We start from the raw sequence: 18,363 nt of genomic DNA on the forward strand, positions 1-18,363 counted from the left end.
TATGTCCAATGTTTTCCCAAAGTCAGATTTCACACGCACAAGAAGCTTGGTAATGACTTCAGATGCAGCCACATTATTAACTGCTCACAAGGGTCATTGTGAGGCAATTTGGTAATTTCCTCTTCAGCGTAAAACCCGCGTCATCGGTCCATTGGTGTCTTTTGACGTTTCTTTATTAACCATTTGTTATTATAATGGGACGCAGTCAACTTTTAAGTCAGGGGTTCTGGTGGTGAGGACAGTGCTGGGCTTTTCTCTGTCAAGTGCGTAGAAACGGCACCGACAGGCTCCGCATTCTTCGACGGAAACAAGCAAGACTGCGAGTGAGAGTTAGGGAAAGTGTGGGAGGGTGGGAGAGCCCCCCCCCGCCAAATGTCTAGATTCACTCCCTCAAAACCCAACTCCTCTGAAGCCTCGCGCAGATGGCAAAGTGTCCAAAACGGACAGTGAATCTTCTCAAACGGCCACAAAATGACGAAATAAGACCGGATTAGACTTGAATCTCCTTATACATTGTTTTGTGTTTCTGTGCGGAGTGGAAGTCAAAACCCCCTCTGGCGCAAGAGCACTTGGCTATATGTGAGTGTCTGCCGGTCTCCCAGGGCACCCCACGCCTGCGTTGGTGATGCCATGCCGCGAAGTCACACCGGCGATGAGAGCGGAGGAACCGGGATCTGGCTGAAGACCTCGACTGGACGGCGGGCGCAGGACTACGCACTGAGAGATGTGGAGTCAGGGCGAAGCACGATGAGTAACGCAGTACGCGTCGGTGACGGAGCCGTGTCCCCCGCCGTAGCAGGTGCGGTGGGAGCGGAGATGAAGCAGGGCGCCCGGCTCAGTCTGCTGGGGAAGCCGCTGACCTACAGCGCGCAGAGCAGCCGCAGGAACGCGCGGTACCGGCGGTTCCAGAATTACCTCTACAACGTACTAGAAAGACCGAGGGAATGGGCTTTCGTCTACCACGCGTTTGTGTGAGTGCTCACACTTTTAGCCATAGAGCGGTAAAACGCTAGTCACTTAAAATGTGTTTTTTATTTGGAGCAAAGTGTCTAATTAAGCATGCCTGGTGTCGAACTGATGCAAAATGATGTTGTTTATAAGGATAAAAAAGGAAATGAAACTTCTGTCCCTAATTGTTTATAACAGTGGTGGTCAGGATGTTAGGATTGACCTGGTTTCTATCACCTTTTGATTGAGGTTGTCGCTCCACGCTCTCATGTTTGCAATGTTTTCTCCTGTTGCTCCAGCTGCCATGTGCAGAAAAACAGCGCAGAACCCAGAGTTTAAAGAGCTCGAAAGTGTTCCACAGTCGCATGTGCGATGGTATAAAATCGTTTAGACCTTACAGTGCACATCTTTGCCATATTTGACAACTAACTGCAAAACCCTTTATGCAGATTCTTTATGTAAGACTGGAAGCTTCACTACACTTGGGGCTCCTACTGTCACCAAGCTGCCAGCTAAAAATGCCCAGTGTTATATTATCACTGCTGCCTTGCACGAGTTTCAGTCTTTCAGGAACAGGGGCAGACAGTTATTAGGACAGATTGTCTCAGGTGAAGTCCTGCAGGGCCACTTTTAACGCTGTCCAATGAAACAGTTTTTAAACTCAACAGCTCTCAGCTGAACTGTTTTTTTTTTTTCTTCTATGAACAAAATATCAGATTTTAGTAACATGATGCCCGAGCTTCCTTTGTCTTCATACAGTTTTAATTAAACAATTTGAATATTGCTGCAAGCATTTGGGTTGAATATCCCGGGTTTGTGTCTGTCTAAACTAATAGGAGTTTTTGTTCTAATGCCTGACACTGCTCCAAGGTTTCTCATCAGCATGACACACGCTTACTGTAAACGGAATTTATTTACACCATTTGTTGCTTTGATTGTGGTCATATTTCTGAGACACTTTCTGTAAGTCATTGCTCAAACGACTTTGGCAATGTTAATGCCACATATTCTCTGTGGCTGGGAATGTTTTAGAGGAAAAAGCTATTGATCTCAGTGGGCTTTTATAATTACATTAATTACACCAATGTACATGTGGCATGTACATTACACAGGGAGTTAATGGAGGAGCTTAACACAGCTTCAAACAGAATGTTCACTTTCTAACTTGATTCCTGTTACCCAGATATCAATGTATACTACATATGCTACATATACAGTGGGGCAAAAAAAAATTATTTAAAAATATGATATAACATGTATTTTCCTTTAGATGGCCTGCACTGCCTTCATATGAAACTTTAGTTCACCCATGGTTTGACGCTAATAATGTCCTGTTTTGCTTGAAAAAACAAATGGACTTAGGTGTGATGCCAGGTTTCTCCGCTGTCACAATGCTAATTAGTAAGCATTGTTCTTCTGGACCTTAGAGGTACAGACATATTTATAACACGTGAACAATGGTTGCATGTCTTCTGAATATGCTTCAGTGAAGGGATAAAACTTCAGAGGCTCTGAGCTGCGCTAATGTGTAGAATCTTCTATATGTCTGCTTTATTTTACCTGTCATTACCATCATATCCAGGTTTAGGTATATAAAAATATCTCAGCTTTTTATTAAAACTCACCCTACATATGCACAAATCTGTGTTAGCGCGTCTCTTTCATACACATACCCCCGCACGCCAATCAGCTGCTGCATGGAAGGAGTTATGTAACCCCACATCCCTTCCCGCTCCAACAGAATCTTGTTGGGAGAGGAGTGTTGTGAGAAGGAGGAAATGGAGTTGTCAGAGGAGGGGCTGCGAAGGCGGATGTTGACGTTTTATTTGCTCGGGCGGGACAGCTGAGGTCGCAGGGGTTAAGTCGTTACATCTGCTCACCACCATGGCCTCCCACACTTGGTAGTTTGGTTCAGCTGTGTTTATGAAATAGCATAAAAGTGAGATTAGGAAAAATAACAGTCTCACTTTGAAGACAAATTGAAAGAATGCTGTGTGTGTTTTATGTGATTTGATGCACTGAAAAATTTTTCATAGAGTTCATCAGAGAGTTGTCGATATACATAGAGCCACTTTATTGGGTACACCTGTTCCACTGCTCATTAATACAAATATCTAATCAGCCAATCACTTGGCAGCCACTCAATGCATTTAGGAGCTTAAAGTGAATTTTCTGAGGTCTACAATTCACCAGTCACCAGTTAACCTAACATCCATGTCTTTGGACTGTGGAAACTGGAGTAGTCCACACAGAAAGGCCACAGCCAGCAGGTGGATACAAACCAGAGACCTTACAACTGTGAGGTAGCTGCACAAACCAACACACTGCTGTGCTTCCCTGACTGCACATCTGTTACACACAAACACATTCACAGGCAGTAAGAGTTGAACAAGCACATAAACAAAACCATTATTTTTTTTAAATGAAACATTTGCTTTGATTGTTTAATTAGTTAGTGTTTGTGCTGAAACAGATGCTGCTGTTTGTGTTTGTGTGTGGATACACTCTGTATATGTCAGGAAACATCTTGAGAGTGCACATGTGTGTGTACTTATGTGTACAGTTATTATTTTGTGGATGTATCCACCAATCCCGCAGTTGTTGGTTTGATCCGGTCACATGTCGAAGTGTCCTTGAGCAAGACACTAAACCCCACCATAGCTGCTCCCGATCTCCCGAGCTCCCCCATCAGTGTGTGAGTGTGTGTAATTATGAGTGTGAATGGGTGAATGAGAAGCAGTGTAAAGCACTTTGAGTACCAATAGGTAGAAAACTGCTATATAAGTACAGATCATTTACCAGCTACTGTACCAGAGAATTTGCCTGATTTGGTATGAATCAAGACAGTGATAAACATCTGGCCTGCCTCTTTGCAAATAGTCCTTCCATACTGAAACACGGGTGGCATTAAAATTCAATGTCTTAATGAGATAGTGTGTGTTCAGCTAATTACATTTGCTGAAATGGGTTCTGGCCACAGTCTGCATTATGTGACACACATGGAGGAAGATTCCTTTTTCGGAACAAGTGCTTTTGTGTATATGAGAGTAAAATTGTAGCAAATTTTTAGTTTGTGCAACTTTTTTGTGTGACTTAAGGTGGTATGTCACTGGTTCATGCATTGATGTCTGTATGAGTTTGTGTGTAATGTTGCTGTCTTTGATATACACATTGCTACAATATCAGCAAAGGTTATATGTGTGTTTGTATTTGTGTGTGTGTTTGTTTGTGTGTGTGTGTGTGTTCTAGTTTGATTTCATCACTGTGATTACATTTGTGATGCTCCTCAAAACTCCATGAAGCTTAGTTTTGACTGTTAGAATTAGGGTTTGATTAGAGGGCTAGGAATGCTTTATGTCAGTAAGTGTCTGCATGACTACAGTAAGAACTCGTGTATGTGCACACTTGTAATTGATTCAGTCACAGTTTGAGTGCATCCGCCACAGATTACAGCAATTCTGGCCCATCGACAGGTAGCACATAAACCCAGCCTGATGATGCTAGCTTTTTTCTAAAGATCAGACTCAGTCCAGTTTTATCCTTTGGCCACACAAGTTGCGAATAGTTTATACATTCATTGCCAGATTCATTTAGCTTTTTAAGGAAACTTTTATTTCAATTTAAATTACTACTCAGCTTTTTACACTAATGAGGTATTACAGGGCAGACACTCCAAATGTGTAAAACAACTTATTTTTAATTTTCCTGTCATAACAAAAGTGCACCTCAATTGATCATAGTGAAATCAGACCTTAACAGTAAGGTGGCAGACCAGTAAATATCTGAGCATAAATAGTCATGTCGATCATTTTTGTATATTCATATTTATATAATATGTAAATATAGCACGAGAACACATTACACATTACAGTGACGTGTGTACATTGATGTGATCAAACTAACTAAGTTTTCTTTCTTTAGACCCTTAGGTTATTTCACAGCTTTTTGCAATTTTTGGTAGAATTTATTAAAAATGACCTTAAATTCATTTCTAATGAATGACCTTTGTACTAGCTGAGCGTGCATTAAATGTGTTGCATTAAATGCATTAAACTTTTGCTCCTAACTGTATATCTATATACCCATGACTGTCCAGTTTCAGGTTCACTTTCCTTTATTTGAACCCGTAGGTAGATTTGGTTTACAGTTTTAAAAGAGGCAGGCCCTTTACACAGCCAGCTATACAACCAAAACATTGCATAGTATAAAATACATTCACAACTAAAACTTACTAAGAAATCAGTAAAAACTGTTTAAGGGCTCCAGTTTCCTTAATATGGATTCCTCAGTCCAAGCCTTTATGTCTTTTTTCTCAAACCTTCTCCTTTTAAGAACAGTCTAACGGAGGGAGGGGATGCGACTTGTATGCATCTTTCACTGATGTGTAGCGAAGGTCCAGTTTCTTGTCCTGTCTCGCGACGGACTGGTAAAAATTTAGTCTTTCTAAGGCAAACATGATTAAAATCTCCCAGTATGAAGTTTTGTGCATCTGGTGAAATTGACTGTTTTTGCACAACATCAAAAATTACTCTTGTGTTGATGGAGGCGTTTGCTTTTGGCTGGATATATACTACTGTGAAGAAGAACAGTGGAAATTCCCGCTGCATGTAGAAAGGGCGTGTTGATACAGACAAAAATTCTATGTCTGGTTTACAGACTCGTTCTCTGATAGTCAAGGGTTACAGTAGTGTTTAATAAAATACATACATACGACACCCCCTTGTTTCTTCCTGGTTACTTTGGGTATTGGGTATTCGGTCCAAGCGATGAGGGACACCGGAACTGTCAATAAAAAGTTTGCAAAAAAGGCACATCTCTGTAAGTCTCTGAAGTCCTTCTGGAAGTGAACATTCCCCTGAAGTTCCTCCACCTTGATCTTTAGAGACTGGATGTTCCCCAGAATCACAGAGGGCAGTGGGAGCTGGGCCAGCCACTGCTTCCTGAGCTGTTGTCTGATTCCTCCATGTTTCCCTTACTTCCCCTTCTTCCTATATGTTGTATGAATAACTGATATTTGTTTACACTTTGTTTGTTGTTCTTGTTCAAACCATCCACAGCACTAACACTGCTCCTTTCAGTACACTGATGTGGTTAAACCTCTTTAGAGTTCAATTCAATTCAATTCAACTTTCTTAATATAGCGCCAATTAAAAACGAAGTCATCTTAAGGCGCTTTACATAAGAAAGTAAAGACTATAACATTTCCCCCTTGAGCAGGTCCTTGGCAGCAGTGGTGAAGATAAACTCCCTTTAATGGAGAAACCTCCAGCAGAACCAGGATCAGGGTGGGCGGCCATCTGCCTTGACCGGTTTGGGTGAGTGGAAGGTGGACAGAGAAAAGAAAGGGGCCAACAATAGCAACAACAAAACATAGGGCAGGTTGATAGGACCAGATGCTGCATACTGGAAAACACATAGCTAAAGCCGAGGACACCTGTAGAAAGGGACAGAGAGAGAGAGAAAGAGAGGGAAAGGACAATTATAGGAAAAAGAAGACACAAAGTCAATGTCATAAAGTGGTGACAGATAAATGTGGGGTGATAGGAGAAGAGAGAGGGAAGAGAGGAGGAGAATAGCTCAGTGCATCAAAGTGTGGGTCCCCCACCAGTCTAAGCCTGTAGCAGCATAAGTATAACTAACTATAAGCCTTATTAAAAGAGGATGGCTTTAGGCCAGACTTAAAGAGAAAGAGTAATCTGAACTGCAGCTGGTTCCACAGGAGAGGACCTTGATAGCTAAAGGCTCTGCTTCTCATTCTGCCTTTGGAATTTTCTGAAACACATGTAGACCTGCATTCTGAGATCACAGTGGTCTACCAGGATGATATGGTGGTATGAGGTCTTTGAGACATGATGGAGCTTGTTATGTAAGAAGCAGGGCGCTAAATTCCATTCTAGATAATTATGGAAAGCCAGTGGAGAGAAGCTAGTGAAGGAGAAAAATGATCTCTTTTGCTAATTTCAGTCAGCACTCTTGCTACAACATTTTTGAATAATTATAGGCTTTTTAGGGATTTACTACCTAAAAGTAGGTAATTACAGTACTCCAACCTCAAATTCATGGACTAGTTTATTTGCCATCACTTTGAGAAAGATTCTCCTAATTTTGGCAATGTTCTGCAGGTGAAAGAAGGCTGTTTTAGAGATTTGTTTTATATGTCAAATATATAGGTTGCACAGCATATTTCTGAGATTTTTAGACCCAAATACTATGACTTCAAGTTTGTCTGAGTTTAAAAGTAGGTTGTAGGACATCCAGCCCTTTAAGTCTTGTAGGCATGCTTGAAGCTTGATTAATTGATTTGTTTCATAGATAGATATAGCTGGGTATCATCAGCATAGCAATGGAAATAAATGTGTTTTCTAATAATGTTGCCTATAGGAGACATATATAAAGTAAAAAGTATTAACACTAACACAGAGTCTTGTGGAACTCCATAACTAGCCTTTGTGTGCGTTGAGGATTCATCATTAACATGAACAAATTGGAATATATTAACGATTTAAACCAACTTAGTGCAGTTCCTTTAATCCCAATTAAAGGTCTCTGTAATAAAATGTTGTGATCAGTGGTGTTGAATGCAGCACTAAGATCTATATAAAGTATAGAGACGAGCCCATTATCTGATGCCAAGAGAAGTTCGTTGGTGACTTTTACCAGTGCTGTTTGTGTACTATGATGATGTCTAAATCCTGACTGAAAGTCTTCAAACTAATTATTCCTGAACAGGTGATCGTATAATTGCTTTGCAACTACTTTTTCAAGGATTTTAGAAAGAGATTGGATATTGGTCTGTAAGTTACAGTGTGATGGATAATTTCAACAGCGGTTCACTTAAAAACACATTTCAGTTCCTGAGAACTTCATAAGGTTTGTGCCCTGCACAGACCTTTTGCTCATTTAAAAAATATGTCCGTTTGGAACGTGGAAATGTGAATCTAGTTTATTATATATTAAACAGTAGAAAAGCATCATTTACTCAGAGATTTTTCCATCAGTTATTAAACCGCTAGTTGATTGATGTAAAAAGCATCAGACCTGAACAACATCAAAGGCATCCTGAAGAGACTGCACTTTGTTTCCTGAGAACATGGTTACATTTTAGACACCTGAGCACATAAAAGAGTCTCTGTGTTTAGGTTCAGAGGTACTTCCAGGTAGGGACGAAGATGTTTGGCTGCCACCCAATGGAAAGTGCTGCAAAATGCTAAAGACCCATTAGATAGGATGAATAGAAGGGAGGATGCATGTGTGTATGTGTGTATAAACACTGTCATAATATCTTCCGATGTTTGCATGAATGGTGGGCACCTTTTATTAAAGGTAAAGTAAGTGTGTGTTTGTATTTTATGTCCTTAATAGTGTAACATAGCGCAGACACCGAATAGATTTGTGTGTCCAGTTGGCAAATCGTGATCAACTGCAGCACAGAAGGATGGTAGCAAGAAAATGTTACCATTTTTTGTAATGCAGGGAACATTGAGAATGGCTACATCCACTTGAATACTGTTATCTGAAATAAAGTATTAAATACTTACAGGCAGGGATAGGCTCTTTTTACTGTAGTACTGCATTATCGATCCCTTTTGGGAATTTCAGGGTCGTGGGCAAATTAGAGTATGTACCTGCTGATTGCGGTTAAATAAAATGCACAAAGAGGTGCTGCTACCAATTTAAAATTAAAACATAAACCCTTTGTGTAATTAACTTGGCAACACTGGAATCATCCCAAATAAAAAATCTTTACCTGGCTAAATTTTGAATGTGAGGGAGTGCATGTATAAACAATCATACCCCAATGTACTTAAATACTGATTTTAATCGTTAAATAGTTAATGAGATGCATCCCTAATTTTAAATTACAACCAATAGCATTCCTCGCGACTAAGATCTGATGTTTGAATTTCTTTCAAGCTTATGATTATTGCATCAATCAATGGCCCATTGCTAAGACACCTCGGAAACTTTCTTCTACTGAAACTAAACTAAACACACTGTATTTCACGTCAGTTTTAACCTTCAGTGTACCAGGTGTCTCCACTGCACCAGGAATACAACAGTACATGAAGGAGATCCAATTAAGCATACGGTTTCATTACACACACTGCGTCAGCTCCTCAGTCTTCCTTCACTTAGTACACTTGCAAATGTGTGCAAAAAAATGAGCCAATTAGACGGTGCCAGAGCGGGCAGATTTGGAGAACGATCAGATCGACTTTGATGTCAGTTTTATCAGAGAACTAGTTGGCTACATCAGTCAGCGCTCACTGGTGAGAAGGTGCAAGATTTGAAGGGATTGCAGTGACAAATATACTGTGACATTCAGGCAGGTCGCACAGGAAGTGTGTAGGTTGTTGGTGTGTGTATGTGTGTGTGTGTGTGGTGAGGGTTTGAGAGAAAAAGGGCAAAAGTGAACAAAACATTTTAGATTTTAGAGCACATTCTTGCAGCGCTGAGTGTGTGCATGAATACAAAAACATAAACAAAAGATTAATGAAAATGACTGTGTATGTGTTTACATAGTATGTACCAGTGTTTATAGTTTATGGTTAACTGTGTTGTTCAGCATCTGTACTGGTATGATATGCATAACCACTGTTGCGCAGGTCCTTCAGGATTACATGGTATATCTGTTGCTGTGTTTGTCAGAATCAGTGTGTATCTGCTCATTACTCATCCGCCAGCCCTCTCATACACCAGCAGAGGTGCCAGTTTGCTGAGCAAACTGTGGCGTTGATGGATGGAGACAGGCTGAGCACGTCCTTCCTCCTGCCCACACAGACTACAGTAATGTTGGATTTGGATCACACCAGCCTCCCCTGCCCTGCTGCACACATCTCGGACGTTACCCTGTCAGTTCCCTTAACAAGAGCATACCTCAAAATGCCTTTATACACACACACACACACACACACACACACACAAACACACACACACACACACAATCCATGTGTAGTACAATATCCATATACAGTGGATTGTCAGACTCTCTTCACATTTTTAAATTTTATTATTTTGCAGCCTGATACTATAGTCATTGAAATGAATTTTTTCCCTCATTAATGTACCTTCAATATCACATAATGACAAATTCAAAACAACATTTTAGAAATTAGGTGCCTCTCATTTTTCTTGGTTATTTTAAAGATGTTTCTACTCCTGTGGTAAATTAAATTGATTGAACATGATTTGGAAAGTATCCTCACAGCTGACAATGGTTACTGCATCAAAGCAAAAGCCATGAGGTTAAAGAAACTGCCTACAGAGCTAAGAAACAGGATTATTGCAAGTCAGAGATCTGGGAAAGGCTACAAAAACATTCTGCTGCACTGCAGGTTCCCAAGAGCACAGTGGCCCCCATAATTCTCAAATGGAAGACGTTTGGCACAATTAGAACTTCTCAAAAGAGCGGGTCACCAGGCCAAACTGAGCACTCGGGGGAGAAAAGCCTTAGCAAGAGAGGTAACCAGGAGCCAAATGGCTACTCAGGCTGAGCTCCAGAGATCCTGCGTGAAGATAGGCCGACCCTCCCTGTAGCCTTCCACCGATCTGGGCTATAACGCAGGGTGGCTAGATGGAAGCCTCTACTCAGTGCAAAACATGTGAAAGCCCAGGGTTTGCCAAAACGCATCTGAAGGACTCTCAGACTGTAAGGGACAAGGGGGAGTGAGTATTTATGTACATGTGATATTTATTTATTTTTTATACATTTAGAGACATTTCTAAAATTTTGTTATAATTTTGTTGTCATTGGATACTAACTGTAGAATAATTAGAAATAAATGTATTTAAATGATTGTAGTATCAGCCTTCAACATAACAAAATAGAAAAAGCGAAGGGCGTTTGACGTTTCTGAATGTATTGTTTATTTGTGTGTGTGATTTTATTTGTATATTATGTTAAACCACAAAGAGTTGCTTCTTTGCTTTTGTTCTGAACAGTACTGATATACAGTTTCAGAAAGCAGCAAGCTATGAAATGCAGAGAATATTTGGATCCTAAAATTTTATATTCCCAGTTGTAACTTGTTTAGCTGCAGTACTAGACATAATGCAGCAAGTAGCACTACTTTATGCAGAAAATAGTACACATTCTTTGGAAGCATTGTTACAGTACAAATGTAGTTCATTACATGACCACACACACACACATACACTAACATAGCTCTCTATGCATTCATCTGAGTCACTCCACTATGCACACACTAGCCATAATAGAACTCATAGTGGTGGGAGTGTAAATGTAGGTTTTTTGTATCTCTGAAAACACATTTCTGCTGTTGTGTGGCCAAACTTAGTTCAAAATCATTATAATGAGGAAACTGTGGTTGGTCCTCACAACTTTTGCATTTAGTTATGATGGATCTGGTAAAGGGTTAGGGAGCATCCAGATAGTAGATGAATGTGTGTGTGTTTGTGTGTGTGTGAATACCAAGCTCCTCAGTCTGCTCTGTAGCATTTTTGCAAACACAAACAAAGACATATTGTAGCAAAACAATACCAGCCAGCTCAGCCCAACACGTATTGAATGAATAATTTATCTTGGTTAGTCACATATTTTTCCCAAGGAACTTACTGATTCAGGCAGAACAGCACCAGCTCACCCACACACACGAGTTTCTTAGACAGAGTGAGAAAGAACACTGTATAAACAGGTGTTCAAAATGGTGTATTTTTCGTTGAAAGATTGGGGAACATCATTTGTCATGTCTGTTCAATAATGGGAGTTGGAGAAGCTCTTAAAGTTGCAGGTGATGAAGGAACTGAACAGTAGGAGAGAAAGTGAGTCCAAGTGAGGGAGAATGAAATGAGATTATAGACAGAAGGCTAATGGTATTCAAATTTATTATGCTGTACCTGACAGTCTGGCATCACATTTTATTGTCTTAAAGTCTCTCTGAGGCAGCACTAGGGTGAAGGTCCTCCTCACCTCACCACAGCTACAAGGTCCAAGGTTCAAGGTTTGAATCCATTGGCCAGCTCTGGTCTTTTTGTGTGGAGTCTCCCCATGCTTACATGGGTTTCCTCCTACAGTTCAAAGATGTGCTTGTTAGGTTCACTGGTAACTCAAAATTGCCCATAGGTTTGAATGTGGGTGTGAATGGTTGTGTGTCTACGTCTCTCTGTGTTGGACCTGAGATAGACTAGAGACATGCCCAGGGTGGACCAGGGTGTATGGAACTCTGTCTAATACGGTCACTAACACACTTACACAGATGGTAAAACACCGACATGCACGAATTAACAGAAGACTATAAACTATAACAACTATAAACAATATTGTGATTTATAAAAAAACTAGACAAATCTGTTTTTTCATGTCACTTTATCATTTAGTAAACAGTTTGCTGAACAAAACCAAAACTATTGTTGATTGATTTATCAAATAATTCATATGTTGGTATACATTGACAGTAACTATAAGTTAAAGTCAGAAATGTGAATCATTCGATTTTTGTATTATAGCTTTAACTGAAGATTTACATACGCTATCAGCCCAATTTGTGTAAACTAATTCAAAACTCTGAGCGCCTGCACTAGCTTTCTCCTTTCTGAACTGCTCTGGTGCAGGCACAGTTTTAAGATGTCTGCTGAGAACGTCTTTCATGAACATCTGACTGCATTAATTTTTCGACACAGTTCAACAGAAAATCAAAATAAACCTGTAGGAACCGCCACTGTTCATGTCTTTCATGCTGAGATTAAAAATTTTCTCAACCTCTGCACAACTGATCACAATAGTATTCAAAAGAAATATACCAACACCAAGATTTTTATTATGTTTGTATAATGGTAAACTCACTTTTTGAAGCTGGGAACTACAAGCCATTTTAATATTTATAACATTCCTTTCTCAGAAATCCCAGTACAGCTGCCCTTGACAAAGCCTCGGGCATCAACAGACACATACATACCATTCAAGGGCTTTTATGCAAATTAAACCAACTTAATGTGGATCTGGCATATCTTGCCTGAATTGTAAAAAAAAGCAGCTCAGCATCGTTATCTGACCACCCTGCAAATGCACCAGAGAATAAGAGGTGTGGAGAGAGATGACAGGGTTAAAAAAGTCAGTCATGTAAGAGAATAGCAGTAACATTTCTCCATTATCAAGCTTGGGCACTGCATCTTTGACTTTCCATTTCATTTCTTTCTTTCTTGCTAATATGGAGCTAATGTGTGTAGAAGTGTGATTTGGCTTCGCTTATGGTGCAAACTCATTACAAATCCTCAGAGGTGGAGACAGCAAAAGCTTCCCCGTGAAGACACATCCGACTTAAACAATCTGTCGGTTCTTCTGTGCACGTTGGACATGTAGAGAGGGTGCTTTTTAAGTAGCCAGTAAACAAAGGGAACAGACAGCCTTTTGACTTAACTTTGATTTAAAGATCCTCTTCTACTGCCTGTATCTTGAATCAATTTCGATTCCTTTACTGCACTGTAAAGATGGCTCATTGTTGTGGAGGCATCAGTCCATGTCTGCCCTTTGAAGTACTCTGAGTGAAGAATCCTGAGCATATGTGCAAGGTTTTAATGAAACTAAGGCAGTCAGATGTGTTTTCCTTTTTATTAAAAGCTATCAAGAGCCAGAACATGTCTTCTTTGGAAAGTGTTCCCTTGGGGTCATGAGCGCTGTCCATCATCTGTTTCCCTTTGTTTGCTGAGTGGGAAGGCTTTATTGTCCCTTGCTATGGGATCAAGAGGTCTCTTATTTGTTTGTTTGACTGCCGGATCTTGATTAAACTTCAGAGAGTGATGCATCTCATCCTCAAAGGACTGCCCAAAATAAAGGGTGAATGCTGCAAAACGTACTACTCAAGCAGAACTTTGTCATTTATTTCACTGTGCATGTGTAGAAATGGAAGCAGCACTGTAAAGGAGAGTGAGGAGAGACTGTCTGTAAAATGTGCACTAATATTTCTATATCTGAACAATAACTGCATCTTTTTGCCTTAAGTGACGAGACAGAACATCCTACAAACTAATTGTTTATCGGTTGCTTGTTGGCCACAATGCAACAGATCCACATTAAATACAAGCCTTTTTTGCATCTTACATCAAATGAATTCATTCAGATATAAAATTTGGGAAGGTGTAAGGTCACTGGTGTCACATGGATATTGAGAGGGAAAGCAGAGCTGGTTTATTTGTAAACCTCCTTTTCAATACAGAGCCAATTCAAAGTTCTGTGTATACAGTATAGTTTACTTGCCCCGAATCACAAACCCAAATTGGTAAATTATGATAACATCCCTTTATTATGGGCTATTAAATGAGTTGGACATCATAAACATTCCTTTGGCTTCTGTTTATTTCCCTTATTGTGTGTTTTTTACCATGATATTTAATATTGTGCAAACAAATAACAAAGGTACAGAATTTAGTAGGGAGACAGCAGATCTGTTGTTGTTGCACTTCCTGCTGAGTAACACTAGATGTTGAGCGAGGTCACACCGACCCGTCTTCTGTCTGACCAGTTTCTATAAAGTTAAAACTTATGTGATGCAATTGGCAAACTTTTTGGTGACAGATGCATTTTAGGACAGATGTGTGTGTGTATGTGTGTGTGATTGCCAAGTATAGGGTATGTTCTGTAACAAGATGACTGATTAAACGTCAGTCCTGTTTATGACTTCCTTTGCAAATATTTACAATTTATGAAAACTGCAAAGCTCTTCATGCTTCGGAATTTGTTTGGGTACAAACACTTGAGTGTGTGAAATCTCTACAAAATGAAAAGTTTTCCCCGCTGTACATGTTGCCCCTAAAAACCACTTCTTGTACAAGAACTGACTGACTCATGTTATGCTGCGTGAACTTTCCTACGTGTTTGTTTGTGTGTGTGTGTGTGTGTGTGTGTGTGTGTGATTAGCGTGCATAAAAGTGTGTGTGAGGGGGGAAGAACCATGTGGAGAGAGAATGTCCCTGTAAATGCATGTGTGTGTGTGACACTCTCTTTGCCCATGTGTGTGTGCGCATGCATGCCTGTGTGTGTGTCACTGTGTTAGCGGGCTTTGAGCCCATTCCATTGACGGGAGTCAGTCTAATGTAGAGTGAGTCTCTGTTTTCTCTAAGTAAGCCTTCTCTAGGCCTGCAGCCAACAGAGCAACCAGCCTGACACAACAAGACAGCTGGCTGTTTGGACAACATCACACCTTCTCACTCTGTGTGAGTGTGTGTGTGTGTGTGTGTGTGTGTGAGAGTGAGAAACATAGAAAGAGATAGACTTTTAACATTTGATTAACCTTAGATTGACCTAGTTGACTGATAAACACAGTTGTGAATAGGTCTGTGACAGTGATTAGTGTGTGAAATATTAGAGGGCTCATGAGAACACACCCAGAGACATCAAGAGTAAATTCGGTGGAGGTCACCAAATGAAGCTGTTGTTATTAGATGTAAACAGATAGACCAGCTTCCCTTTGGTTATAATTCTGATAAAGTAGCTGCTTTAAGGAATGATTCCTGCAATATTAAACCACCGGGTCTACAAGGTAAAGGTTAGGGTTTACTCTCCAAGGACTAAATTAGTCAAAGCTGCTTCTTCCAAATGACAAGGATGACTTCAGCAGTGTATACCAGTATGTAAAACAAAGGTGAGGATTGTTATGTTGCTGTCATTTTACTGAGGTGGCCCATCTTAATAACACAATGACAACAACATTAAACAAGAGCGGATAAATGAGCTGAAGAAGAAACACCCATATCTGTTTATTAAGACAACATCTGAAAAGACGTTCAAACAAAAACTCAAACAGCCTGTGTGAAAGAGAATGAGTGGGATCGTGGTATTTGTGAGCCTGTGTTGTACACTTGCTAAATGTCAACTCCATCCAGTTCTGCATTAAGCTGTTTGTGAGGAAACCAAAAGCTAAAGATGACACCCTTCACTTGCCAGCTCTAATCTAAATCTATCTATATAGTTGGGGATTGTTTACACAAGAGTCCAATTTAACCTCCTACAAATTACCATTGCATTGCACTACATCACCATGCTGTACAATTCCTAACAGCAAAAAAACTTTGCATGATATTGATATTTCATCAGATACGAGCAGATTTAGTGCTGCAGAACATGCACTAGATGTATCAACCTAATGGATCCATAAATGCACTCACCATATTTATGCTCCATTAGAGAATTTTCCTTTATTTTTGCAGGTCATTTAGTCCTTTGTGTCTTCAGACTGTAGAGGTTAAGAAGCAAATGCCATCATTAGAAAGCTATATAGTATAGCAATTATCCTGCATTTGCATTGTAAATGTGTCCTTGGTTACTTGCCATAATCATGCTAATGCATGCAATTTCTAATCAGCGGTTGGGTCTGAAAGATATTCTGATCAATTGTTGATGAAGCAGTGATGCTTGGAAAAACTGCAATTGTATTCGAAGCAGAAGTGCACAGGTCTGTGAGTCAGCCAATTCAAAGGTGAATTTAACTAAATTACAGTCTGGTGTCACATCTTTAATAATAATGTCCACAAACGTTTTGCTTTTTCAGTGGAGCATTGCTTTTTGTACTTTACAATACCATATTGTGAAAAATCACTTTCAATAAAGCATTAATGTTAACTTTGGATCTCAAATAAAGCAGGATATGGCTAGAAAGCACCAGTTTGGCACTGTGTTCAGAGTGACTCACTGTAGATGATATTTTAAGTCCGTTCACAGAGCATGTATAACAGAATTGCCATATGCTTTGGAAGGCTGTGTGCAGCCTGAAGCAGTAAAATAAAAACTGCACAGATTACAACTGAAGGAAAAGCTGTGTGCACACCAACTATCCCCAAACAAAATGTGAAACAACCATTAAAAAATATCAACAGTGGAGGAAAAGAAAATGCCTCCATCCTCTTTTGCCAGTTTCCAACTGTGGGAAAGAAGGTGGTACAAATTGAGTGTTTATTTTTACAGTACACAATAGCTGTATTATATTTAATAAAATATTTCCTGAAAATTGAGTTATGCTGCCAAACATTAGATTGAGGAGTCAACATATTCCCTTCTGACAAAAGAATGTAAGCCTTGCAGTAAATAAATCTAAACCTGGAAAAACAAGAGTTAGGAAAATGTAACCAAAACCAAATGATCCCCAAACTACCACTGCAGCTAATAACAGCAAGCAGCAACAAAGAGAGCTGTGCTATTATACACAGGTAATTTATGTGTGTTCAGCCTGAGTTCTTTTTTTTTTTGAAGAGGAGTTACTGTTCCACTTCATTGCAGGTGAAACCGCTATTATCAGGCCCTCTTGTGACAATGAATGCACCAGTCCCTTCCATCATTGAACAGTCATTGACCCTGGTCTGCAGAGATGTCAGAGAATGCAAACATTGTGGTCGGAGATTCGTTACGCTCATTCAACTTGAAGCTTGACCTTGTATAAGTAGAATACATTTTTAAAGTGCACCTTCATGCAGCCGTGAGAGCAACAACACTGCTCCAAAAAGACCCTCACACATAATCATACACAAACTGATCTTGGCACAGATACACAAAAAGATCGCTGGTCCAAAATTAGCTCACCTTTAGATCCCATCCAGAGTAGATTATCCATATTTGCAGACCCAGAAAAACACAGATGCACACCAAAGTGTGTTTAGCTTCTCCGCCATGACAGCCAAGTGACAAACATCTTCTCCTCCCTCTGTCTCCTGACCTTGTTAAGTAAAGAAAGGAGCAGGAGAGGAGGAGAAGATGACATGTTTCTAGAGAGGCCAGCGTATAAATTACTGCCGGGGTTCCTGTAGTAAGTGGTGCATTGAGAGCAGAGTCAGCCACATTAAAGATGTAAGGAGACACACTAGACACAGGACTAGACCTGGTCCGGCTCCAACCATGAGACATATGAATAGTTAAAGTCATCACTTTTGTACTTTAAAGCTCACAGTGCAGTAAAACCAGCAGAGGCTACCGCAGTTAGTGTAGTCTACTTGTTGCTGTCAGCGGCTTTTCTGTCTCTGTGATGCCTTCACTTACCATTGCTTTTCTTTCTTCTGCTCTAAAACTTTTCTCTGCTCAACTTGCCTTTCTTTTTTCTCTTCGTTTTGTGGTTTCATTAAAGGATTTCTAATTTAATGCAATTTGTCTTCCTTCTTCTCTAAAACCCAGACAGATTAGGAAGTGCAACGGAACCCATAGTTTGTTTTATAAATAACCATCTCCACAGTGGAGCCACTCACTCATGCATGTTTGCTAAAATCTAGGAATTAGTTTTTCAATCAATAAAGCGTTGAACAACATACCTCAGCATTCACTTATTTATTCATTCTCCTCTTAAGGTCAATGAACCTTGAACGGAGATCAATCTACATAAGGCTATATAATTAAATACTTTTTAATCTTTATTTATTCAAGGCCACCTCTGATTTTCAGGAATGCTCTGATCACATTCCCAGGGTTGTGAGACAAAA

The 18,363-nt window shown here is 40.0% G+C and overlaps 1 protein-coding gene across 6 annotated transcripts in view; it reads left to right on the plus strand.

Annotated features, from left to right (window-relative positions):
* Positions 1 to 388: 388 nt before the first annotated feature.
* kcnq5a (potassium voltage-gated channel, KQT-like subfamily, member 5a) overlaps positions 389 to 18,363 on the plus strand; it is a 92,371-nt gene continuing 74,396 nt past the window's right edge. For 2 of the 6 annotated variants that reach the window (XM_067513690.1, XM_067513697.1), the window contains exon 1: positions 389 to 971. In XM_067513690.1, coding sequence (XP_067369791.1) covers positions 631 to 971 — 341 coding nt within the window. In that variant the 5' untranslated portion in view covers positions 389 to 630. The remainder of the gene's footprint in view (positions 972 to 18,363) is intronic. The other 4 variants (XM_067513715.1, XM_067513724.1, XM_067513705.1 and 1 more) reach the window with 3 other exon arrangements.

This window comes from Channa argus, chromosome 1 (assembly GCF_033026475.1).
Source record: "Channa argus isolate prfri chromosome 1, Channa argus male v1.0, whole genome shotgun sequence".
In the NCBI taxonomy this organism is placed as follows: Eukaryota; Metazoa; Chordata; class Actinopteri; order Anabantiformes; family Channidae; genus Channa; species Channa argus.